The sequence below is a fragment of the Stenella coeruleoalba genome, assembly GCF_951394435.1.
Source record: "Stenella coeruleoalba genome assembly, chromosome: 8".
In the NCBI taxonomy this organism is placed as follows: Eukaryota; Metazoa; Chordata; class Mammalia; order Artiodactyla; family Delphinidae; genus Stenella; species Stenella coeruleoalba.
The window spans coordinates 13,480,195-13,502,775 of NC_137154.1; the positions used below are offsets into that span (position 1 = coordinate 13,480,195).

Here is a 22,581-nt window from a genome sequence, read left to right on the forward strand (position 1 = left end):
TCATCCTAATGTTAAAATTCCAAAATGTACAAATAGAACACTGATCTGTAACCGCTGCTCTTCTAGACTTATTGCTTAAACAAAATAATAATATTCTGTTTAGTGGGGTAGAAATTATTGTTGCTATAAAGTGAGAAATTTTACATGTGTTAAATTGTTGGTATCAAAGTATATATTCAGTTATAACATTTATTGGGATCTTGCTATATGGTATATATAGTTTACTATAGTATCAAAGGTGATAGACTGTTCCCTTAAGGAAGTATCAGTCTAACATAAAGGTTTTTTAACTGCTATTTAGAAAATGGTTTTAAACTGCAGTTTAAATGTTGATAAAGGAGATGCAGATTTTCTGAATTAATTTCATGAGGAAATCGGGGAGAAAAAAGATTAGGAAAAAAAATCTAACTGAAAGTGCTTTAAAAATGGATACATTTGTTTAAAAAAACTTTTCAAAAAATAAAATAAAAATAATTTTTTAATAGATGTATTTAAAACTACTGGCTTTCTCACCATCATTATATATTTAACCTGCCCAGAATATAGTGATATTAGTTAGAGTTTATGTTTACAGTACATGTTTTTTTTTTTCTCAAGCACCTGTTGAAGATTCTGTTTCTGGCACTGTAGAACCCAAGCCTGATCCAAAAAAGGCCAAAGCTCTAGGAGTTTCCTCTAAAGCAAAGGTATGTTAATTCTGCAACTTAGATGTAGAATTGCTTTTAAGTGTTTTATACACTGAGTCATTCTTTTAGCAAAGATTATATTACATATGAAAGATTATTACTACTCTTGATATTATCTAATAAGTACTTATTTATACAAGTTTCAGTGTCTCACTTTTAATGTTACCTCAAAACAAAGACTCCTATTCTCAAGAGCTACTGCCAGGGTTTCTGTCATCCAGGACTTTGAGGGAGATTTTCAGTAGTAGGCAACTTCCTTTACATTTGGCAGAAAGTCATTATATTAGGTGTTCTGATTAGACTAAAAGGAAATATCTTCTGTCCCCACACCGATGGGATTTGATGCATCACCAATCCTTTTAGCATCCATGCAGAGTTGGACAATTTAAAGAAATGTGTTCAAATGCTCAACCTTAAATATCCCCTGGGTGTGTTTTCATTTAATTTTTTGAATCATAGCAAATTGTCATCAGTTTCTATATCAAGATTCAAAGCTTGTCACTGTATTCAAAGAATTGACTGTTTAATACTTACAAAAGGAAAATTGCAAAACTGTGCAATCAGTAGTAAATCTAATAGTAAATATAAATAGAGAAAACTATTTCATTAACTGCATGTAACTGATGAAAGTATGCAGAGTAGGAAATGTTTTATTATCCAGTACATTTATTATTACATCCACATTATAGAAGGGCCACTCTGTGGCCATTCTTCTAAATATTAGTTACTCATTTTCCCTCCCTATGCTTGGGTCCTTCAACTCAGTGAGTTAATTTAAATGAGTAATTATCTTCTGAACTATCCAGTGAAGCTGTTCTTTTCCTGTCCTTCTCCCTCTCCTCCTCCCAAATTTAACAAGCGCTTATTTCAGTATTTTGATCACAAGTGCTTTGAAGTATTTTTGACTCTGTTCTTAATGCAACTTTCTTTTCAGTCTTTTGCAGTTTACAAAGCAGTTTCACATAAATGATCTCACATTTGTTTTGACTGAATGACTTAAGTGTTTGAACTAGAAAGAAATGCTGGCCTACTAAAAATAGCAGACTTTTGCTATATTTATAATATAATAATAATAATTCCAGTAATTAAATTCAAATTTTACCTTAAATATATATACCATGTGTTCACAATTTCTTTCCATCTGATACAAAGATTCTAGATCTTGGATTCTTTTTAAAAGCCACTTAAAAAAAATCTATCTATTTATTTATTGGCTGCATCGGGTCTTAGTTGAGGCACGCAGGATCTTTCGTTGCAGCACGCGGGCTTCTCTCCAGTTGTGGTGCGCGGGCTCCAGAGCACGTGGGCTCTGTAGTTGTGGCACGCGGGCTTAGTTGCCCCGTAGCATGTGGGATCTGAGTTCTCTGACCAGGGATTGAACCGGTGTCCCCTGCATTGCAAGATGGATTCTTAACCACTGGACCACCAGGGAAGTCCCTAAAAGCCACTTTAGTAACTTAAGTATTTAAAATGTTTCTAGGAAATTTCTCTCTAGAAACAGGTTCAAAGGGTCTCCAGTTACAGTAATGTTATAGAGATACATTTTATATACAGAGAAACAGAAAAGTTTTCTCAAGTTATGTGAAATGTGTGCATACCATTCAAAATGTCATTAATATGGAAAGCTATAAACAGTGTTGAAGATTCCAAGAAAGAAAAGAACTATCCATTATATGTCAGTTATATCAATAATTATTTTAAAAGAACTATCCAAGAATCAGAAATAGTAACCCAGTAACCCAGACCAATGATATATAATGGCAGCTTTTCCAACCACATCACATGCCAGCCCAAGGACTAACCAGCAGTTACTTAAGAGTGCTATTAGAAACATTTTTAGAAAACCTGTACACAAACATATCAAATGCAAGATTCTATGGTTCATTTGTTTGTTTCATTTGGAATATGATATAGAAAGGTGTCTCTGGTTTATATAGTGCCCTTTTGCTGGGCAGTAACAGCGAATTCCCAAGAAGGAGTAGTCTAAGCTAATCAGTATTCCCTGTACCTTGGTTGTAGACTGCACAAGGAAAGAAAGTACCAAGCAAAACCAGCTTAAAGGAAGATGAAGACAAATCTGGTCCTATTTTTATTGTTGTTCCAAATGGAAAGGAGCAACGAATGAAAGATGAGAAAGGATTAAAGGTAAGGAAGAAATAAGAATCTTCAGGAGTTTTTTGCTTGTTTGTTTTAGTTTCGTTTTGTAATCAAGAATAATTTTTCTGTCTGAAATTCATATCATTGTGAAATATCTAATAATTAACTGAATCTTTTGCTTATAAATTATATCTTGTTTCTGTAAGACTCTTTTTGGGGGTTTTTTTTGTTTGTTTTTAGAATCAAAGACTGGAAAGTAGTCATTGATTTTTTTTTAATCAACTACACATATGTAATATACTACTCCTTTATTCTTTCTTGTACCTGACCTTAAAAGATAGACTTGGTAACTATATATGGCTAGTTTGATCATTTCGCTTTTTTTTTCTTTTTTAACATCTTTATTGGAGTATAATTGCTTTACAATGGTGTGTTAGTTTCTGCTTTATAACAAAGTGAATCAGTTATACATATACATATGTTCCCATATCTCTTCCCTCTTGCATCTCCCTCCCTCCCACCCTCCCTATCCCACCCCTCTAGGTGGTCACAAACCACCTAGCTGATCTCCCTGTGCTATGCAGCTGCTTCCCACTAGCTATCTGTTTTACGTTTGGTAGTGTATATATGTCCATGCCACTCTCTCACTTTGTCACAGCTTACCCTTCCCCCTCCCCATATCCTTAAATCCATGCTCTAGTAGGTCTGTGTCTTTATTCCCATCTTACCCCTAGGTACTTCACGACCTTTTTTTTTTTTTTCTTAGATTCCATATATATGTGTTAACATATGGTATTTGTTTTTCTCTTTCTGACTTACTTCACTCTGATGACAGACTCTAGGTCCATCCCCCTCACTACAAATAACTCAATTTCATTTCTTTTTACGGCTGAGTAATATTCCATTGTATATATGTGCCACATCTTCTTTATCCATATTCCATTGTATATATGTGCCACATCTTCTTTATCCATTCATCTGTCGATGGACACTTAGGTTGCTTCCATGCCCTGGCTATTGTGAATAGAGCTGCAATGAACATTGTGGTACATGTCTCTTTTTGAATTATGGTTTTCTCAGGGTATATGCCCAGTAGTGGGATTGCTGGGTCGTATGGTAGATCTATGTGTAGTTTTTTAAGGAACCTCCATACTGTTCTCCATAGTGGCTGTAACTATATATGGCTAGTTTGATCATTTCGCTTTTGATGTTGTTTTCGTTTTATTAATCAGTTAAAACTTTTCAAAATATATACATTAGAATTTTTAAAAATTCAAACAATACAAAAAAAGTACAGAAAGTATGAAAAGCATGTCTCCCACTCCAGTCTCCCTACACAGGGAGGATGTTATGACCAGTTATTTTGTGTATTACTCCAGAAATAATAATATTCCATACCTATACAATCATATATATATAAATATATGGTCCTCGTTTTACACAGATGGGAACATGCCATACTCTTTGTTCTGAATCTTACATTTTTCTTTTAATGGTATTTGAAATATATATCTTAAAGATCATTCCATATCTACAACGCATGTATGCATTCATTCTGTTTATTGATGCATCATGTGTATGTACCTTTCTTTATCCTCAACCCACTATGTTGAACATTTAGGTTACTTATAATCTTTCACTCTTATAAACTATACTGCCATAGGCATCTTTGAATATAGGTTTTGTGCACATATGTAAGTATATTTATATTAAAGTCCTAGAATAATATGTACATTTAAAATTTTGATAGATATTTCAAATTTGCCCTTTATTAAAATTGTACCAACAGTATCCACCATGTTATACAATAATAGATCATTGATTTTTCTAGTAAGAATTGCTGAAAATTCTATTCCTAGAAGATTTTCAGAGTTAAGCTTCCAGAAGTATGACAGACAGATTGAGAGTACATTTTGCATTTATACTTAATTATACATTAATCTTGGTGAATTTAAAAATATCCTATTAAACTGATTCCTGCAGCTGCTTTAAATAGAGTTCTCTACCACATTTCAGTTGAACACCTTACAGCTCCTTTTCACTGTTTTTTTTTTCAGGTGCTGAAGTGGAATTTTACTACTCCGCGGGATGAATACATTGAGCAACTAAAAACTCAGATGTCTAGCTGTGTGGCTAAATGGTTACAAGATGAGATGTTTCACTCAGACTTTCAGCATCACAACAAAGCCCTTGCTGTCATGGTTGATGTAAGTTTGCAACAAAATAAATATGCATGAATCTCAGGCATGAAAATACTGAGCCCTGTGAAATCATCGGAAGTTTGCATGAATTGAGAAGGAACTGGAATACACCATGTTCTCTGTTTTTAGAGCTTTCTTATTATCTGATAGAATAAATGACTATATGTCTATAATTTGGTGTCTTAAATGGAGGCTTAAAAATCTATCATTTTCTTTTTGCACTGCAGTAAAATTTGAGAGTTACTTGCCTAATAGAACTTAAATTTTTATAGTCTAATTTGTGAGGGTTTTGTATTGTTTTGTTTCAAGCACTTGGAGAGTGAAAAAGAGGGTGTCATTGGTTGCCTGGATCTTATCTTAAAGTGGCTTACCCTGCGGTTTTTTGACACCAATACAAGCGTCCTAATGAAAGCCCTAGAATATTTAAAATTGCTCTTCACCCTGCTGAGTGAGGAGGAGTATCATCTTACTGAGAATGAAGCATCTTCCTTCATCCCCTATCTCATCCTCAAGGTAATGTGTTGTTCTCACTTTGGAAGATTACTCAAGTTCCCAGCTACTTCAGTTCCTGTACTTTTATTCCCTCTCCCCTCTTCATTTATTGTATGATGATGATACCTTCTACCGCTCATTTTATTCTTTCAAGATGTAGTGACACACAAGGGGGTACCTTTGCTACTCAGAGAATGCATCACTTAATCATTATTTTCCTTGTTGACTAGGTCGGAGAACCAAAGGATGTCATTCGTAAAGATGTCCGTGCCATCCTGAACCGGATGTGCCTTGTCTACCCAGCCAGCAAGATGTTCCCCTTCATCATGGAAGGAACCAAATCCAAAAACTCTAAGCAGAGAGCAGGTAAAGCAACAATTTAAATAGAGCCCTACGTCTGCAACAGTGACCTCTAAAAGAAATAATTTATAGATGAACCAGGAAATTTCTTGATTCTAACCTTCTGATTTGGACTGTGAGAGTGATGAGTTGCACACTGGTGGAGCCACAGTATCAGGTGATACAGGCACCACTCAGTACCACCCTGGTGACAAAATCAAGTGCACAGGGGCCATCTGACTCACAGGCATCTCTTTCTTCTAGGAGCCCTTGCTATAACACCACTGTTTCAATTGTGTATTTTATAGAAGGCAGTAAACAAGGAAGAATTCAAGGCAGAGCCAGAATAAGATTTTAGACCTTCATGTATGCCAGGGAAAATGTATCTAGTAAAGATAGGTCTCTATGCCAAATCTCTGTTGAGTCTCCTTAATCTAGCCTTTCTCTCCCCAGAGTGCCTAGAAGAACTAGGGTGTCTGGTCGAGTCCTATGGCATGAATGTTTGCCAACCAACCCCAGGAAAAGCCTTAAAGGAGATAGCGATTCACATAGGAGACCGCGACAATGCTGTGCGCAATGCTGCCCTCAACACCATCGTTACAGTGTACAATGTACACGGGGATCAGGTGTTCAAACTGATTGGAACTGTGAGTGACTTTTCTCTGAACATTTTCAGCATGTTGTGAATTGCAGGATCACTTAGGTGTCAAGTTTCATGCCATCTCAACTCTAAGTTTTTACCACTTTTTGTTAAAACTCAGCCTATCGATATGTCCTAGAATCCATATAAACCTTTGAGGGTGTCTCTGATTACTGTAGGACATTCAGGCTGTGTTTTACTGGAAATTAGATTTTCTTTTCTGAGCATTCTCCTCATAACAATTTGCTTTAGATGAAAACTATTTTTGAATCAAGAAATCTGAGCTAGTCTGGGATTTAAATTCTGCCTGGCAATCTCCTCAGTAATTTTTAGTGCATTTATTTTCTAGTGAACAAGTACTCACTTGTATATAATGTGGATTCTGGTACCTGTCAGATCAAAAGGGTCTTGAGCTGCAGCTATGAGCCAGACTCTCCAAGCACAGAAGGTTCTGCTTTTGACTCCTTACTTCCTCTGAGCCAGTCACTACTGTGGCTGGACCTGTTCTTCACTCCAGTTACCTCTTAGTAGCACGTGTATTTACCCTGTGCTTATATATTTTTACTTGTATTAATCTTATTAAATCCTCACTACAAGGCCAGTGAAGGAAATAAAGCAGATGGGAATTTTACAGATGACCAAAAGTGAAGCTTCTTGCCCATAGTCACACAGCTAGTTAGTGGTAATACCAAAAAATGAGGACGCTTCATTTAATTCTTGACCTTTTTATTTGTAGTTATTCATAGCCTTTCCTTTTCTGTCCTTTCCTTCTTTCATATGTTCTCTTATATAGCAAGTCAGGTTTTAGCAGTAGTTGATTTTAAAATGATGTAGTGTTTTGAAAGGAAACTTACCCTACATACGAGGTTCTGTTTGCTTCGACATGAAAATGGATATTAATTCTTGGGTCTTCCATTTAGGTTTTTAATTCTCTTCATATTCTAGTAGAGGGGTGTGCTAATAAATTAAATTTGGTCTCTTTTGACAGCTTTCTGAAAAGGATATGAGCATGCTTGAGGAGAGGATTAAGCGGTCAGCAAAGAGGCCTTCTGCTGCACCAGTAAAACAGGTGGAAGAGAAACCTCAGCGCACACAGAGCATAAGCTCCAATACCAACATGCTACGCAAGGGACCAGCTGAGGACATGTCCTCCAGACTCAAGTATGTGGATGGAGATAGTTGTCTGAGAGCATCTCTGTGGACTTTGCCTTGTGTGCTTAGAGCTTATCCTGTAACATAATCTTGAGTTCTTGTAGCCATTATCATGCATGACACAGTGTCTGGGTAAATGTCTTGGAACCAAATGTTAAATCCTTCAGTCTTCATTGTCTTTGTCTCAAAACCACTTCTAAATAGTCTTGTGCCTTCTTTCACTGCTTTTCCGTGGACAGAATTATGTATCGCACTTATAGGATGTAAGTACTGCCTGCTAATTTCTCATTAGCAGGGCTCTTATATCTTTCTAACTTCTGACTTGGATTCATCCCCTCTGGAGGGCTATTGGTGTAGACTTTATAACCAGGTAGAGGGTGTCCAAGTATCCCATGAATCAAGCCTTCCCTGAAAGTCCACTGGCTAGCAGAAGTGTCAACTCAATGTCATGTGGCTAAAATATGGGCTCACCTTCTTCCTTGTGTTATGTTTGGTCGTGCACAGGTTCCTATTCATCAGATAAGGCTGAGTAAAGTGCATGCAACCCAGAATGGGCTTAGGGACTCAAAAAACTGCCTTCTAAGCAAGATAGCTCTATTTTGGATCATATCATGAGTATAATTTTAACCAATTTGAATTTGGAGACTGTGAATATCTATTGCTTGGATGTAATGCTGGCCTGACCTGAGAGTGAATATTCCTAAAAAGAGGTGATTGACTGTCCCTCAAGTATAAAATTTACTGAACACTGCATGGGATGATGCTTATAATTAGAAAAACGTAAACACTGGTTAAATTGGTAGAAAAGAGCCAGGCAGTCTAGATATTTCTTAAATTTTTGCCCAGAAGTAGTGAGCTTTGAGTCAATATAAATATTCTTTATTATTTACTGCCCCAACTGGAATAGCGTACAAGGTTTGTTGGCTTTAGTGAACTAGAGAGAATACTTACAACTTGGCAGTACTGTAAGTACAAGTCAATCTTCTCTCTTAGGATATTCATGAACCAGTGTTGTTGCCCGTTGAAGGCACTTGCTTAGACTCAAGGACTTAAATCATTCAGGGGGGCTGAAACCAGAAGTTGAACATCTGTCTTGCAGCTTTGGGGCAGCTGGCAGTGCTACTCTTGCCCTTTGGTTAAAAAGTCTCTTTTAGTTCAGGAGCCTCCTTTTGCTTCCCTTAGCCAAGCCCGAAGCATGAGTGGGCATCCTGAGGCAGCCCAGATGGTTCGCCGAGAATTCCAGCTGGATCTAGATGAGATTGAGAATGACAATGGTACAGTCCGATGTGAAATGCCAGAACTTGTTCAGCACAAACTGGATGACATTTTTGAACCAGTCCTTATTCCTGAACCCAAGTAAGTTAACCCATTTCATTTAAGTATAAGCAGTTCATGATCCTCAGAGTGTATATGTTGAAAAGAGCTCTCTGTGCAGTTAGAACTTTTTAGAACAGATTACTCTCTGACTAATAGCAGTTCTTTACTAAAACCTGGATCTAGTGGGGAATTGCATAATTCCAACTCATTGGGATACCTTATAATAAAGATTGAATATTTTCCTTTGCTCCACTCTCTAGGATCCGGGCTGTTTCTCCACACTTTGATGATATGCACAGTAATACAGCATCCACAATCAATTTCATTATCTCCCAAGTAGCCAGTGGTGACATCAACACAAGCATCCAAGCTCTGACACAGGTAATGGAGGTATTACCCATGACAGTCATTCCACTGGTGGCTATAGAGGCTGTAATAGTGATGGTTACACACTGGTTACAGTATTAAGGGAGGCAGGCAGTGTTCAGTACCTCCCTGATGAACAAAGTGCACAGGGACCACTGCCAGGCATCACTTGCCTCACAGGATAGAGCTGTGATAGAGCCTTGCTTTTTACAGTTGCATTCTTTCACCAGAGGCTGAAAAACAGCAGTTGGTAGGAACCAGCTCTCATGGAACTTTCTTAGATTTTGGTGGGCAGAGACAAACAAATAAAATATCAGTAACTGCTGTGTAAATATAACTCAAATGGGGTGATGGGAGAGAGGGAACTAAGTACTAGTTACTTAGATTGGTGGTCAGGGTTCAAGCAGAGGTCAGCTAGTACAAAAACTCTAGGGTAGGAATGACCTTGGTGTGGTCCAGGAAACAGTACAGGCCCATGTGCCTGGAACTTAGTGGTGAAAAGAGAGAATGGTACATGAGATTTGAGAGGTGGATAGAGACCAGATCATGTGGCGTTTTAAAAGCACTGAGGGAGGTTTTGGATTTTAAGTGTGATGGGAAGCCATTAGAGAATTTTGAGGAAAAAGAAGCTACATGTTTTTAAAAAACCTTTCTCTTCTTCCTCTGCTTCCCTTCCCTAACAGTCTAGTCATAAAGCCAGGAGGAGGGTAAAACAAGGTAGGCACCTACCTTGTAGCAAGGGGGTGGGAGTAGAGAGCCACAGTGGCCCAATGTTAGGGCAGTGGCCCAATGTTAGGGTCTTCAAGCCCAAACATTGTGAGGAGGCTGTCATTCAGGAGGGGTGACACACAGCCGGGAATCAGAGCCAAAGCAGAAAGAGGAAGATGTCCGTGGGGGGAGCCAGTGTGGCATGAGGAGGACATCCATGTGTGTTGGAGGGGAGCAGGGTGGCATGCGGCTGGCTCAGAATAGGGAGTCAGAGCCAAAGCAGAAGATGTGGGCCTGGGGAACAGCTGGTGGCAGAGGTGGGAGATTGGTTACAAACAAAGGGATTGGTCAAATAAATAAATATAATAAGGAAAATGGGAGCCAAGTTTCTTACTGTCAGAGAAGGGTGATACAAATATGGAAGGACAAGAAAATAGAAACTCTGGTGTTGGACCGGAATTAGATGTGTCAGTATGAACTCATGGTTTTCAATACACAGATGTAGAAATAAATATCAGTGTAAATGTATGTGCGTATGTATATATGTGGTATATAAATGTATGTTACAGATGATATGCATATATTCCCTAGCTCTTTTCACTGAGAGGACCTGAGAACAGCAACACCCCAACAGCAATGAGCACCCCCAGATCTTGTCTCCTAAATACCACTTTCCTCTAAAAGGAATAACAGGTCCTTAAGAAATGGCAGATTCCAGAGCTGAATCAGGGAAAGTACTGGATGATTCTGGAGTATCTTGTTGTGCTAGACAGCAAGGATAGGCTCAGAGAATTGTAGGGACATGTCAGAAGGACACACAGGCCACACAGACTCCCTGTTGGAAGAGAGCACAGTTTGAACATCAAAATAAATAATAATAGTAATGAGTTATAACCCCATAAACAATACATACAATTTGTAAATTTATTGAATTTAATAAAATAGGAAACCACAAGTCCATGCACATATAAGCTAATTAAAAATTTGAAGAGAAATGGAATATTTAGTTTCATAGTACCTCTCCACAAAATACAAAGGACTAATATTTTAAAAGTACCTCCAAAATACAAAATACCAAGAATAATTTGACAGTAGAGAAGCCTAGCAGATAACCACCTTGAGTGATCGAAGTAAACATCATCAATCATATGACAAAATGAAATCATGTACCACCTGATAGGATCCAGTGGGAATTCTGCATTACTTCGCTGAGATTCCTGATGTCATCTATTCATGAGAAAACATCAGACAAGTGCAAATTGAGAGACATTTTCAAAATCTCAAGGTGAAGAAAGTCAAGGAAAGAATGAGGGAACTGGTCTAGAGTGCATGATTCTAGACGGGCCTTTTCACTATAAAGAACTTAATTGGGGCAACTGGAGAAAATGGGATAGAGCCTGAGGATTAGGTGGTAGTAACATCAGTATTCCTGACTTTGATCCTTATATCATGATTATGAAAGAGCATGTCTTGTTAAGAAGAAATATATGATGGGACTTCTCTGGTGGTCCAGCGGGTAAGACTCCACACTCCCAATGCAGGGGGCCCAGATTCGATACCTGATCTGGGAACTAGATCCTGCATGCATGCCACAGCTAAGTTCGCATGCTGCAACTAAGAAGCCCGCATGCCGCAACTAAGAAGTGCACATGCTACAACTAAAGATCCTGCGTGACGCAACTAAGACCCGGTGCAGCCAAAATAAATAAATGAATAAATATTAAAAAAAAAGAAATACATGCTGAAGTATCAAGAGGGTCATGGAGCATCAAACTGACAACTTGCAAATGATTCAGGATTTTAAAAAGTTCTTTTACTATACTTCCAACGTTTCTGTAATGTTTGAACTTATTTTAATTGGGGAAAAAGTCACTTCTGGCCACTCCATAGAGACCAGATTATAGGCAGGGCAAGAGTGGATTCTGGGAGGCCTGTTAGACTGTTAGGAAGCTGTGGTCGAAATTCATATGAAAGATATGTGCACTAGGACGATCATTGTGGAGAGGAAGAAAAGTGAATGGTTTCAGGGTATCTTTCAGAGGTAGAGTCCACAGGACTTGGTGATAGATTGGATATGAAATGTAAGGGAGGAGAGGAATCAATAGTAACTCCTTGCTGTTTGGCTTGAGCAACTGTGTGGATGGTGGTGCTGTGTACGGAGATGGGGAAGGATGGAGGAAGAGCAGGCTTGAGAGATTGGAAATCAAGAGATACGTCTTTGCTATGTTAGGTCTGAGCAGAAGGGCAGAACCGGAATCCCAGCACAAGGTTTTTGACGTTGCTTGACAAATAGTCTCCTGTTAACACTTTTGCTGTTGGAAGAAAACAAATGGCGGGGAGTCTGGAAAACAGCAACTTGAATGCATGCATCCCTGTTGCCTTTCTCTATCAACTTCAATCCAAACTCATTTGCCTTTTCTGAGCAGAGGAGCTGGCGGGTCTGGTGGGTAGTATCTGAAGTGTCTAAGCAAATCTCAAGCTCTGTCTGGTACACGTACAAGACTTTTTCCCATATGGGCCTAAGGAAAACCTGAGGTTCAATAGTGCAGAGCCCAGAGAAGAGGATCAAAACACCAGAAATCCTGGAGAGAGATCTCTCTTCATCTGTGGAGATCGGTAGGTGCCCTAAAGGAAGGGCAGTGGTGGCTTATGTGAGTGTTAATAGGAGTACCTGGTGTTCTCCTTTGCCCCTAAGGAACTACAGGGAGCTGAACAAAAGGGCTGAATTCACTCTCTGAGGCTGGCAAGTCTCTGACTTTTGTACCTTTAGAAACCAAACAGAAATGCCTGCTCTTGGTACTTTGCCAAACAACTGACAGCTTGCCAGTTGGTATACCACAAACCTACAAGGGCAGAAATGCTCTATCTCCCATTTATTGCCATTGTTGAGGGTTTCCAAAAGGTAGACCCAAGACTGAATCTTGAATATGTAAAGAGTAATAACATGCCTTAAGGCACCCAGTAACTGGGAAGAAGAATAAAACAAAATAACCAGAACAGCAATGTCCTGGCAAAATGAAATTGCTAACGGAGATAAGATGACCACAATGGGGAAGGGCATGGGGTGCAGAAAGATTCTTCCAAGCAAAAAAAATATGATTTTAGAGTTTTAAAAAATTGAGTAGATGGACTGAAGGAGATAATGATCACTACAGAAACGGAATTAGTGACCTGAATGACAAGAGTGACAAGATCATTCAGTGCACAAAGGACCGTCTTTTAAACAAATGATGGTGGGAAAAATGTTTATCCACATGCAAAAGAATGAAGATGGACTCTTTTTTTTTTTTTTGCGATATGCGGGCCTCTCACTGTTGTGGCCTCTCCTGTTGCGGAGCACAGGCTCCGGACGCGCACGCTCAGCGGCCATGGCTCACGGGCCCAGCCGCTCCGCGGCATGTGGGATCTTCCCGGCCTGGGGCACGAACTCATGTCCCCTGCATCGGCAGGCGGATTCTCAACCACTGCGCCACCAGGGAAGCCCGAAGATGGACTTTTATACCATATGCAAAAATTAACTCAAAATGGATCAAAGACATAAATATAAGAGCTAAAACTGTAAAACTCTTAGACGAAGACATAGGGGAAGACCTTCATATAGTGATTTTGGCAGTGATTTCTTGGATATGACACCAGGCAACTAAAGAAAAAATAATTAAATTGAATTTCATCAAAGTTAAAACATTGGATGTATCAAAGGACACTATCACAAGAATGAAAAGGCAACCTATAGAATGAGAGAAAATATTTGCCAATCATATATCTGATAAAGGATTAATATCCAGAATATATAAGAACTCCTATAACTCAATGACAAAAAAACAAAACCTAGTTCAGAAATTGACAAAGGACATGAATAGACATTTCTCTAAAGAAGATACACAAATATCCAATAAGCAAGTAAAAAGATGCTCACCATCATTAGTCATTAGGGAAATATAGATCAAAACCACAATGAGATACCACTTCACACCCATTAGGATTTTTTTTTTTTAATGGGAAATAGCAAGTGTTTGCCAGGATGTGGAGAAACTGTAATCTGTGTGTATTGCCAGTGGGAACATAAAGTAGTATAACCATTGTGGAAAATAGTTTAGCGGTTTCTCAAAAAGTTAAACATAGAATTACAATAAGATCCCCAGATCCCCTCCTAGAAAGCAGGGATTTAAGCAAATACTTGTGCACCAATGTTCACAGCAGCATCATTCACAATAGCCAAAAGGTGGAAACAATCCAAATGTCCATCAACAGATGAACAGATAAACAAAATGTGATGTGTATATATATTTATATATACACAATGGAATATTATTCAGTCATAAAGAAGAATGAAATTCTGACACATGCTACAACATGGATGAACCTTGAAAGCATTATGCTAAATAAAATTAATCAGGCACAAAGGGACAAACATTATATGATTCCACTTATTTGAGGTACCTAGAATAGCCAAATACAGAAACTAGAATAGAGTTTACCAAGGGCAGAAGGGTTGATAGAGAGTTATTATTTAATGGGTACAGATTCTGTTTGGGGTAATGACAAAGTTCTGGAAATAGGGATGATGGTTATACAACATTGTGAATATACTTAATGTCATTGGATTGTATACTTAAAAGTGGTTAAAATGGTAAATTTTAGTTATATATATTTTACCGTAGTAAAAAAAATAAAACCCTGAGCAACAAAAAATTAAAGTACCTAGGAGTGATCAAGCAGTGTATAATATGTAAGACCTTGACAGAGAAAATTTTTAAGTTTTGTTGAATGACATCATTTTGTTGTGTTTCCAAATAAATAGAAATATACTGTGTTCTCAAGATTCAGGATTATAAAAATGCCAGCTTCTCCTCAAATAATATCTGTAAATTCAATGCCATTCCAATCAAAATCTTAAGTTTTTTTTCTGCAGTTGAGAAGCTGATTCTAAAATTTATATGGGAAATCAAAGGGCCTCAGAATAGCAAAGACAGTTTTAAGACAATTTTTTAAAATAAAAACTCAGTGGAGAGGATTTACATCACTGGGTATCAACAGTGATTATAGAGCCACTGTAATTAGTTAAGTGTAGTACTGGCCCAGGGAAAAGCAGACAGACCATTGGGATGGAACAAAGAGCCCAGAAATAGAATCACATCTAAAGGAAACTTAGAGCAGAGGAGTCATTAAAAATCTCTTAACAAATGCAAAAAGTAAAAGATATACTGACCAAATTCTTTGCTGATAACCCAACAAAATTTTTAGTAAATGATATTAATATCACAAAAATATTGGCTACTTGGAAAGTATGAAACACCCTCCTAACTAACTCTTTCATCAAAAAAAAAAAAAAAACTCTTAGCAGTGAAGGAAAGCATTTCACTCTACAACTATACTCTGAAGCTACTGAACTCAGAAAAATATATTGCATGAAATGCATTTATTATTGAAGAAAGGATAAAGGAACTTATACTTAGAAATTCAAAAAAAAAATAAATCAAAAGAAATTTGAGAGTAGGTAATAATAAAGCTAAAATTCATGAAATAGATTTTAAAGATAAATCTAAAAGCAGGTTCTTGTTAAAAAAAATTAAAATTAAAAATTCTAGCCTGATTAGAGAGCAAAAATGTAAGTATCAGGGATGAAGAAGGAACCAACCATAGATGTGGAAGAGATTTTTTTTTTTAGATAAGATAACACACATGTAACCCTGTAGAAACTTGAAACAACTGATCCCCCTCCCAAATTTTTTGAAATAACCAAGGAATTTGGGGAGAGCATTAAAAAATAAGGAAGGGGGCTTCCCTGGTGGTGCAGTGGTTGAGAGTCCGCCTGCCGATGCAGGGGACACGGGTTCGTGCCCCGGTCCGGGAAGATCCCACATGCCGCGGAGTGGCTGGGCCCGTGAGCCATGGCCGCTAAGCGTGCGCGTCCAGAGCCTGTGCTCTGCAATGGGAGAAGCCAAAACAGTGAGAGGCCCGCGTACCACAAAAAAAAAAAAAAAAAAAAAAAAGGAAGGAAACCCAGAACCTAAAAAGAAAAGACAAATTTGATCATTTAAAAATTTTAAGATTTTAATCTGGAGAAATTTACGGTATACTGTCAATAAATGAGTGTTATATTGTGGAATATATTTGCATGTGACCATATGACTGATAAAGGATTAATAGCGACAGTAAACAGAACTCTTATTAACTCTTGAGAAAAAGAGAACCTAATAGAAAAAAAACTAACTCAAGGATATGAATAGGCAAATCACAGAAGATATCCAGCTGGCCAGTAAACACATGAAAAGATGTTCAGCACCTCCCCCGCCACAGAAACGCAAATTAAAGTAACAATAGATGATCACTTATTTTATTTGTTTGTTTATTATTATTTTTTTGGCCGCACTGTGCAGCATGCGGGATCTTAGTTCCCCAAACAGGGATCAAACCCTCACCACCTGCATTGGGAGCATGGAGTCTTAACCACTGGACCACCAGGGAATTCCCAAGATAATCACTTTTAAACCATCAGAGTGACAGAAAGTAAAATGAGTAGTAAAACATACAGCTGATAGAGACGCTGAAAAAACAGTACTCTCATACATTAAACATAGAAATGTGAATTACATGTTAGTGCCTTTTTAAAGAAAGCAATATAGTAATATCTATTATACAGTAATTTAAAATGTTTCATCCTTCAGCCTAAAAAGTTAAACTCTTGGTGCATTTTTTTTTTTTAATTTATTTGACGGTGCCAGGTCTTAGCAGCACACAGGGATCTTCGTTGCCGTGTGCAGAATCTTTGTTGCAGCTCATGGGATCTTTAGTTGCGGCATGCGGGCTCTTTTAGTTGCCGCATGTGGGAATCTAGTTCCCTGACCAGGGGCCGAACCCAGACCCCCTGCATTGGGAGCATGGAGTCTTAACCACTGGACCCATGGCGAGTCCCATTGGCACACTTTTTTTTTTTAGAAATTAAAACACAAGTACCTTGGGATATATATACACAAAGATGTTTATTGTAACATTATTTATAGTGGACAAAATATCCAAACTGGAAACATGTTGAAACAGTCAGGGAATGATTAAGTTTTGGTATGTGCACATGTGGACTGTTATGCAGCCTTTAAAAATAGAACCGTTTCTGTTGACTTTAGAGATTTTCATAATTTTCTGTTAGGAAGGCTAGATGCAGAGAAGTGTATGTACTATAAATATTCTTATGGAATAAACAGTGCCCTAAACCGTGACCCTATCTATGTGTGCATGTGTGGTTATAAATGATTCTGTGAACATGAAAGAATATATATCAGGTTGTTGATGTTAATTACCTTGGAAAAAGAGTAAGCCCCCCCTCCAAAAAAATATTTTTTTTTTATTTTGCCCATGTTGAAACAGAATTGTTAAACAGTTCCAGTTATATAAAATTGTATGTGCTTATGGGTATACATGCATAAAGAAATGAAAGTAGGACCACTGGCTTCCTCAACACCAGAGGGCACTATTCACATTGCAGTCTGTATAAATGGTGACCCCTGGAGTTGTGCAGTATAGCAGCCCTGCATGAAAGGATGGTCATGAAGATTATTGGCATGATTGTCTCAGGGTGTAATTTATGTAATCATAAAAATAAAGATCTTTTTACTGTAGTGAATAGGAAATACATGTTTTTCCCATAGTAACATTTTACCATTAGTGACAACCAGTCTACTGAACCAAAAAGAACCTGGATCCAGTTGTGGGAAACCTGAGTTTTTTGTTTTTGTTTTTTTTAAATTAATTAATTAATTTATTTATTTATTTTTGACTGTGTTGGGTCCTCGTTTCTGTGCGAGGGCCTTCTCTAGTTGCGGCAAGCAGGGGCCACTCTTCATCATCGCGCCGCGCGGCCCTCTCACTATCGCGGCCTCTCTTGTTGTGGAGCACAGCCTCCAGACGTGCAGGCTCAGTAGTTGTGGCTCACAGGACCAGTTGCCCCGCGGCATGTGGGATCCTCCCAGGCCAGGGCTCGAACCCGTGTCCCCTGCACTGGCAGGCAGATTCTCAACCACTGCGCCACCAGGGAAGCCCGAAACCTGAGTTTTGAGTTTGAACTAAGTAGCCTGATCTTACTGAGCCTCACTTTTCTCATATGGTAAATGAAGATCTTACTCTCAGCCCTGTCTACCTCTTAGAGCTGTTGGAATGATCAAATGAGATAACGGGTATAAAAACACTCTTTTTAATAAATTAGCATTTAAACATAAGGATTATTATTCCTTAAACTAGATGGTGAGCCTCTTCGAATAGGAGCTGCAGTTAATTCACCTAATAGTCTTGCTCTGTAAATATTTGTTGAATGATTGAGTCCCTAAGGACTAGTTATTTATATGTAAGGTGACTGGGTTTTTTCAAGCTAAAAAAAGCACTAGAAGTGCTTTGCTAATAAATATTACAGAGACTTACAGTGTATTCCTGCTACTTAGAAGTATGAAGCTTGGAAAATACATCTTGGATTTTTGTTATCAGATTGATGAGGTCCTGAGACAGGAAGACAAAGCAGAAGCTATGTCTGGCCATATTGATCAGTTTCTGATAGCCACGTTCATGCAGCTGAGACTCATCTACAACACACATATGGCAGATGAGAAACTGGAGAAGGATGAAATCATCAAGTTGTATAGCTGTATCATCGGCAACATGATTTCGGTAAGGACACCTCCGCAGATCATGAGCTTCCCTTCAGTCTCTCATCCCACCCAGGTTCTCAGGCCTGAGTTGGTTCAGATGTTCCAGTGAAACATGTCATGTGTGGAATTTTACATGTAAGCCATTGGCTACTTCCACTGGATGTTGGGCAACACTCCAGCTTACCTTATTGTTAGGATACTTACAGACTACCTGAAATTCTGCTTCCTGCCAGTTTCTTCATCAGTCATGGTTGGGCCTTAGCTGGCTTTTCACAGATGACTGCTCACATTAAAAATACTTTTATAACAGGAAGGAAGCACACCAATTAATTTTGGCTATTCTTGGCGGTTTGGGAGAGTGTAGTGATTTTTATTTTTTCCTAATACTCTGAATTTTTATAAATACAATATAATTATTTATTAGAATATGCCACCCATGTTTATCTTCCTTGATCTGTATATTGAGTTTCATGCCTCTCTAACACAATTATGATTGGATAGCTGTTTCAGATAGAAAGCCTTGCCCGAGAGGCCTCCACTGGAGTTCTGAAAGACCTGATGCATGGCCTCATCACCTTAATGCTGGATTCTCGAATTGAAGATCTGGAGGAAGGGCAACAGGTGATCCGCTCTGTGAACCTCTTGGTGGTGAAAGTTCTGGAGAAGTCAGACCAGACCAACATCCTGAGGTATGTCTGTACTCTGAGCATTAGAGCCTGCAACACCCTCTCTTTTGTCTACCCATAGAAACCAGGAGGCACTTAAATCAGTTGTAAGCTTAGGTTTGCTTAATAAGTTGATTTATTACTCTTCTCTTCCTCAAGAGAAGGTATTCCAATCTGAGACAGCAGTTAAAGCTAGTTAACAACTCAGTAAACCAGCCAGTATTATGAGTATTCTAGAGTAGGACTGTGGGGCTTGTCAGTTACCTTCTCTTCTGTGTACATTTCATGTACATTTCTTTCTTTCTTGGCTACCAGTGACAATGAAAAATAGTGACAAGCTTTACCATTTACCAAGTGGTAACTTACAAAGCTTAAATGATGTTTATTTTCTTAATGACTGTCAAGTAATCAAAGACAGTTCCTGATCCATGAGCTCTCAATTTCTCAGATAGATAAAGAATTCTTACATGTGGCTTTCTTTTTTTTCTTTTTTTTTATTTTTTATACAGCAAGTTCTTATTAGTTATCTGTTTTATACATATTAGTGTATATATGTCAATCCCAATCTCCCAATTCATACCACCCTCCGACCACTTTCCCCCCTTGGTGTCCATACGTTTGTTCTCTACATCTGTGTCTCAATTTCTGCCCTGCAAACCAGTCCATCTGTACCATTTTTCTAGATTGCACATATATGTGTTAATATACGATAATTGTTTTTCTCTTTCTGACTTACTTCACTCTGTATGACAGTCTCTGGGTCCATCCACATCTCTACAAATGACCCAATTTCGTTCCTTTTTAATGGCTGAGTGATATTCCATTGTATATATGTACCACATCTTCTTTATCCATTTGTCTGTCGATGGGCATTTAGGTTGCTTCCATGATCTGGCTATTGTAATTTACACTTGGCTTTCAATTACTGATTTTAATTGGAAAGCAGGTTTGAAACTTATTAATGCTGTTGTGTTGGGTTTGTTTTCTAGCGCCCTACTTGTTTTGCTCCAAGACAGCCTGCTAGCAACAGCCAGTTCTCCCAAATTCTCAGAGCTTGTTATGAAGGTGAAGTTGAAATAATTTGATCTCTTTCTTTCAAAGTGTGGGGAAGGAGGAGTTGGAACTTACTCAAATCAGTCAAGGCACACCTGAAAAATATATTTGCTCTCCATTTTTCCCTTCCTCCAATTTATACCCCTAGCTCAGGCCTAAAAAATTCCTGGCCTCAAACAGTGAAAAGGAAGAGCTATTTTGTAAATATCTCACCAGTTCTCCTAGAATCAAAAGGCAAGAAGTTTGATGAGACAAATTTCATTTCTTATGGGGGAAAAGATATGTATAGATTTATAATATTTTGGTCTATTTTTGGAAGACTGCAAATGAACATATCTGTAACATTATACTACTGTTATTATACTGTAATAGTGTAAAGTATTTTGTCTCCTCGGGTTAGATTTGATTAGGTAATATGAACTACTCTACTCTCGGGTACCAAACAAACCCAAGACAGAATTTCCACATTTTCTCATCGTTTAGGGCCCCATCTCTAGGGAGTGGGAAGGAGGAATGGAGATGGTCAGGTAGATGGCTTGTCACACGTTAGCCAGTGACATGGTTGAAGTAAATAAAATGGTTCGTGTTTAGCAGCTGAACTTGAAAGATGAGGTGCCACATTCATATCCCTGACCATCTTTTAGAAGTGATCCCAGAGTTTAGGGGAAATGAATGGTGACAGAGATTATCCTCATTCTTCAGTGACTCCTTCTAACTTTTGTTTCTTTTTTAAATAGTGTCTCTGGAGAATGGTTCGACTACTGCCTGATACCATCAACAGCATTAATCTGGACAGAATTCTTCTGGATATACACATTTTCATGAAGGTCTTCCCCAAAGAGAAACTAAAGCAATGCAAAAGTGAATTTCCCATAAGGACCTTAAAAACGCTGCTGCACACTTTATGCAAATTAAAAGGGCCTAAGGTGAGTGAGAACAGCAACCATTCCCAAGGGAACTTGAGAGAACGTCACAAATATGGCATCGCTGCCATTGAATGTGCACGTTTCTTCCTCAGATCCTAGACCACCTAACAATGATTGACAACAAGAATGAGTCAGAGTTGGAGGCCCACCTCTGCCGGATGATGAAGCACAGTATGGACCAGACCGGGAGCAAGTCTGATAAGGAAACAGAAAAGGGAGCATCTCGAATCGTGAGTGTCCTGACTTGAAAGACTGAGGAATGTGATCTTGTCAAAGGGATAAGCCACCGGAGCCTTTCTTTCTCAGGGCCTAAGATGAAGGCTCAGGGATTGGTCCAATCACCTTGACGTTTTCAAATATAAACTATAAGCTTGGGCTTTTTGTTCCTAAGAAAGGTTTCTGTGTCTGTACCTAAGGTACTGGTCCCTAGATAAATCCACTGTGAGCTCTAATTAGGGAGGGACTTTCCTTATCAAGTTTAATTGAAAACCTGAGATTGTTAATGTTTCTGCTGCAGCCCCTGCAGCACTGGTGCTTCTGTTATTTGTAGGAACATACCTGGAAGGTCTGGATTTTGAGATATTTTCAGTTTTTATCCAACCACTGGTTCCTAATTAATAACTCAGGTCTAACCAATCATTCCTTCTTGTGTCTTTAGGATGAAAAATCATCAAAGGCCAAAGTGAATGATTTCTTAGCTGAGATTTTTAAGAAGATTGGCTCTAAAGAGAACACTAAAGAGGTGAGAGGGAAAGAGGTGAGAGGGAAAGGGTTGAGAGGGAAAGGGATCTGCTTTATGGAAAAGAGTCACTAACAGCCATCCCCACCTCTTCCTTTTTCTTGTTAACCAGGGCCTAGCAGAGTTATATGAATATAAGAAGAAATATTCAGATGCTGACATTGAACCATTTCTGAAAAATTCCTCACAGTTCTTCCAGAGCTATGTTGAGAGAGGCCTTCGGGTGATTGAGATGGAGAGGGAGGGCAAAGGCCGTATTCCCATTTCAGCAGGTATGGTTTCCTCTGGTAGCTCCAGGAATAAGCTCAAAATAGCTCCTAGCATCAGCCCCTGGAGGTTTTTGATGGGTTTACATTTATGTCCGTGCACCTCAGTACTTAATGGTCACCAGTGATGCAGAGAGTAGTCAACTCTCAGTCACCTGCCTCGACCCATCGTCAGTGTCTGGCAATGGCAATGTTCTCTACCCTTCAGACAGTTCCCCCCCTGGGTTCCCAGTCCTCTGTGCTCTCTTGCTTTCCTCCTTCCTAGCTGCTATTCCCCCTTGGCCTCTCTGATAGATTC

At 38.6% G+C, this 22,581-nt stretch overlaps 1 protein-coding gene across 3 annotated transcripts in view; it reads left to right on the forward strand.

The window, feature by feature from the left end:
- Positions 1-22,581, forward strand: part of CKAP5 (cytoskeleton associated protein 5) — a 106,803-nt gene that overhangs the window by 79,854 nt on the left and 4,368 nt on the right. For all 3 annotated transcript variants that reach the window (XM_079928414.1, XM_079928415.1, XM_079928416.1), the window contains exons 27-42: positions 598-686; positions 2,706-2,831; positions 4,841-4,990; positions 5,294-5,497; positions 5,707-5,842; positions 6,269-6,462; positions 7,444-7,616; positions 8,790-8,963; positions 9,185-9,305; positions 18,474-18,653; positions 19,136-19,323; positions 20,289-20,364; positions 21,090-21,278; positions 21,371-21,508; positions 21,937-22,020; positions 22,130-22,289. In XM_079928414.1, coding sequence (XP_079784540.1) covers positions 598-686; positions 2,706-2,831; positions 4,841-4,990; positions 5,294-5,497; positions 5,707-5,842; positions 6,269-6,462; positions 7,444-7,616; positions 8,790-8,963; positions 9,185-9,305; positions 18,474-18,653; positions 19,136-19,323; positions 20,289-20,364; positions 21,090-21,278; positions 21,371-21,508; positions 21,937-22,020; positions 22,130-22,289 — 2,382 coding nt within the window. The remainder of the gene's footprint in view (positions 1-597; positions 687-2,705; positions 2,832-4,840; positions 4,991-5,293; positions 5,498-5,706; positions 5,843-6,268; positions 6,463-7,443; positions 7,617-8,789; positions 8,964-9,184; positions 9,306-18,473; positions 18,654-19,135; positions 19,324-20,288; positions 20,365-21,089; positions 21,279-21,370; positions 21,509-21,936; positions 22,021-22,129; positions 22,290-22,581) is intronic.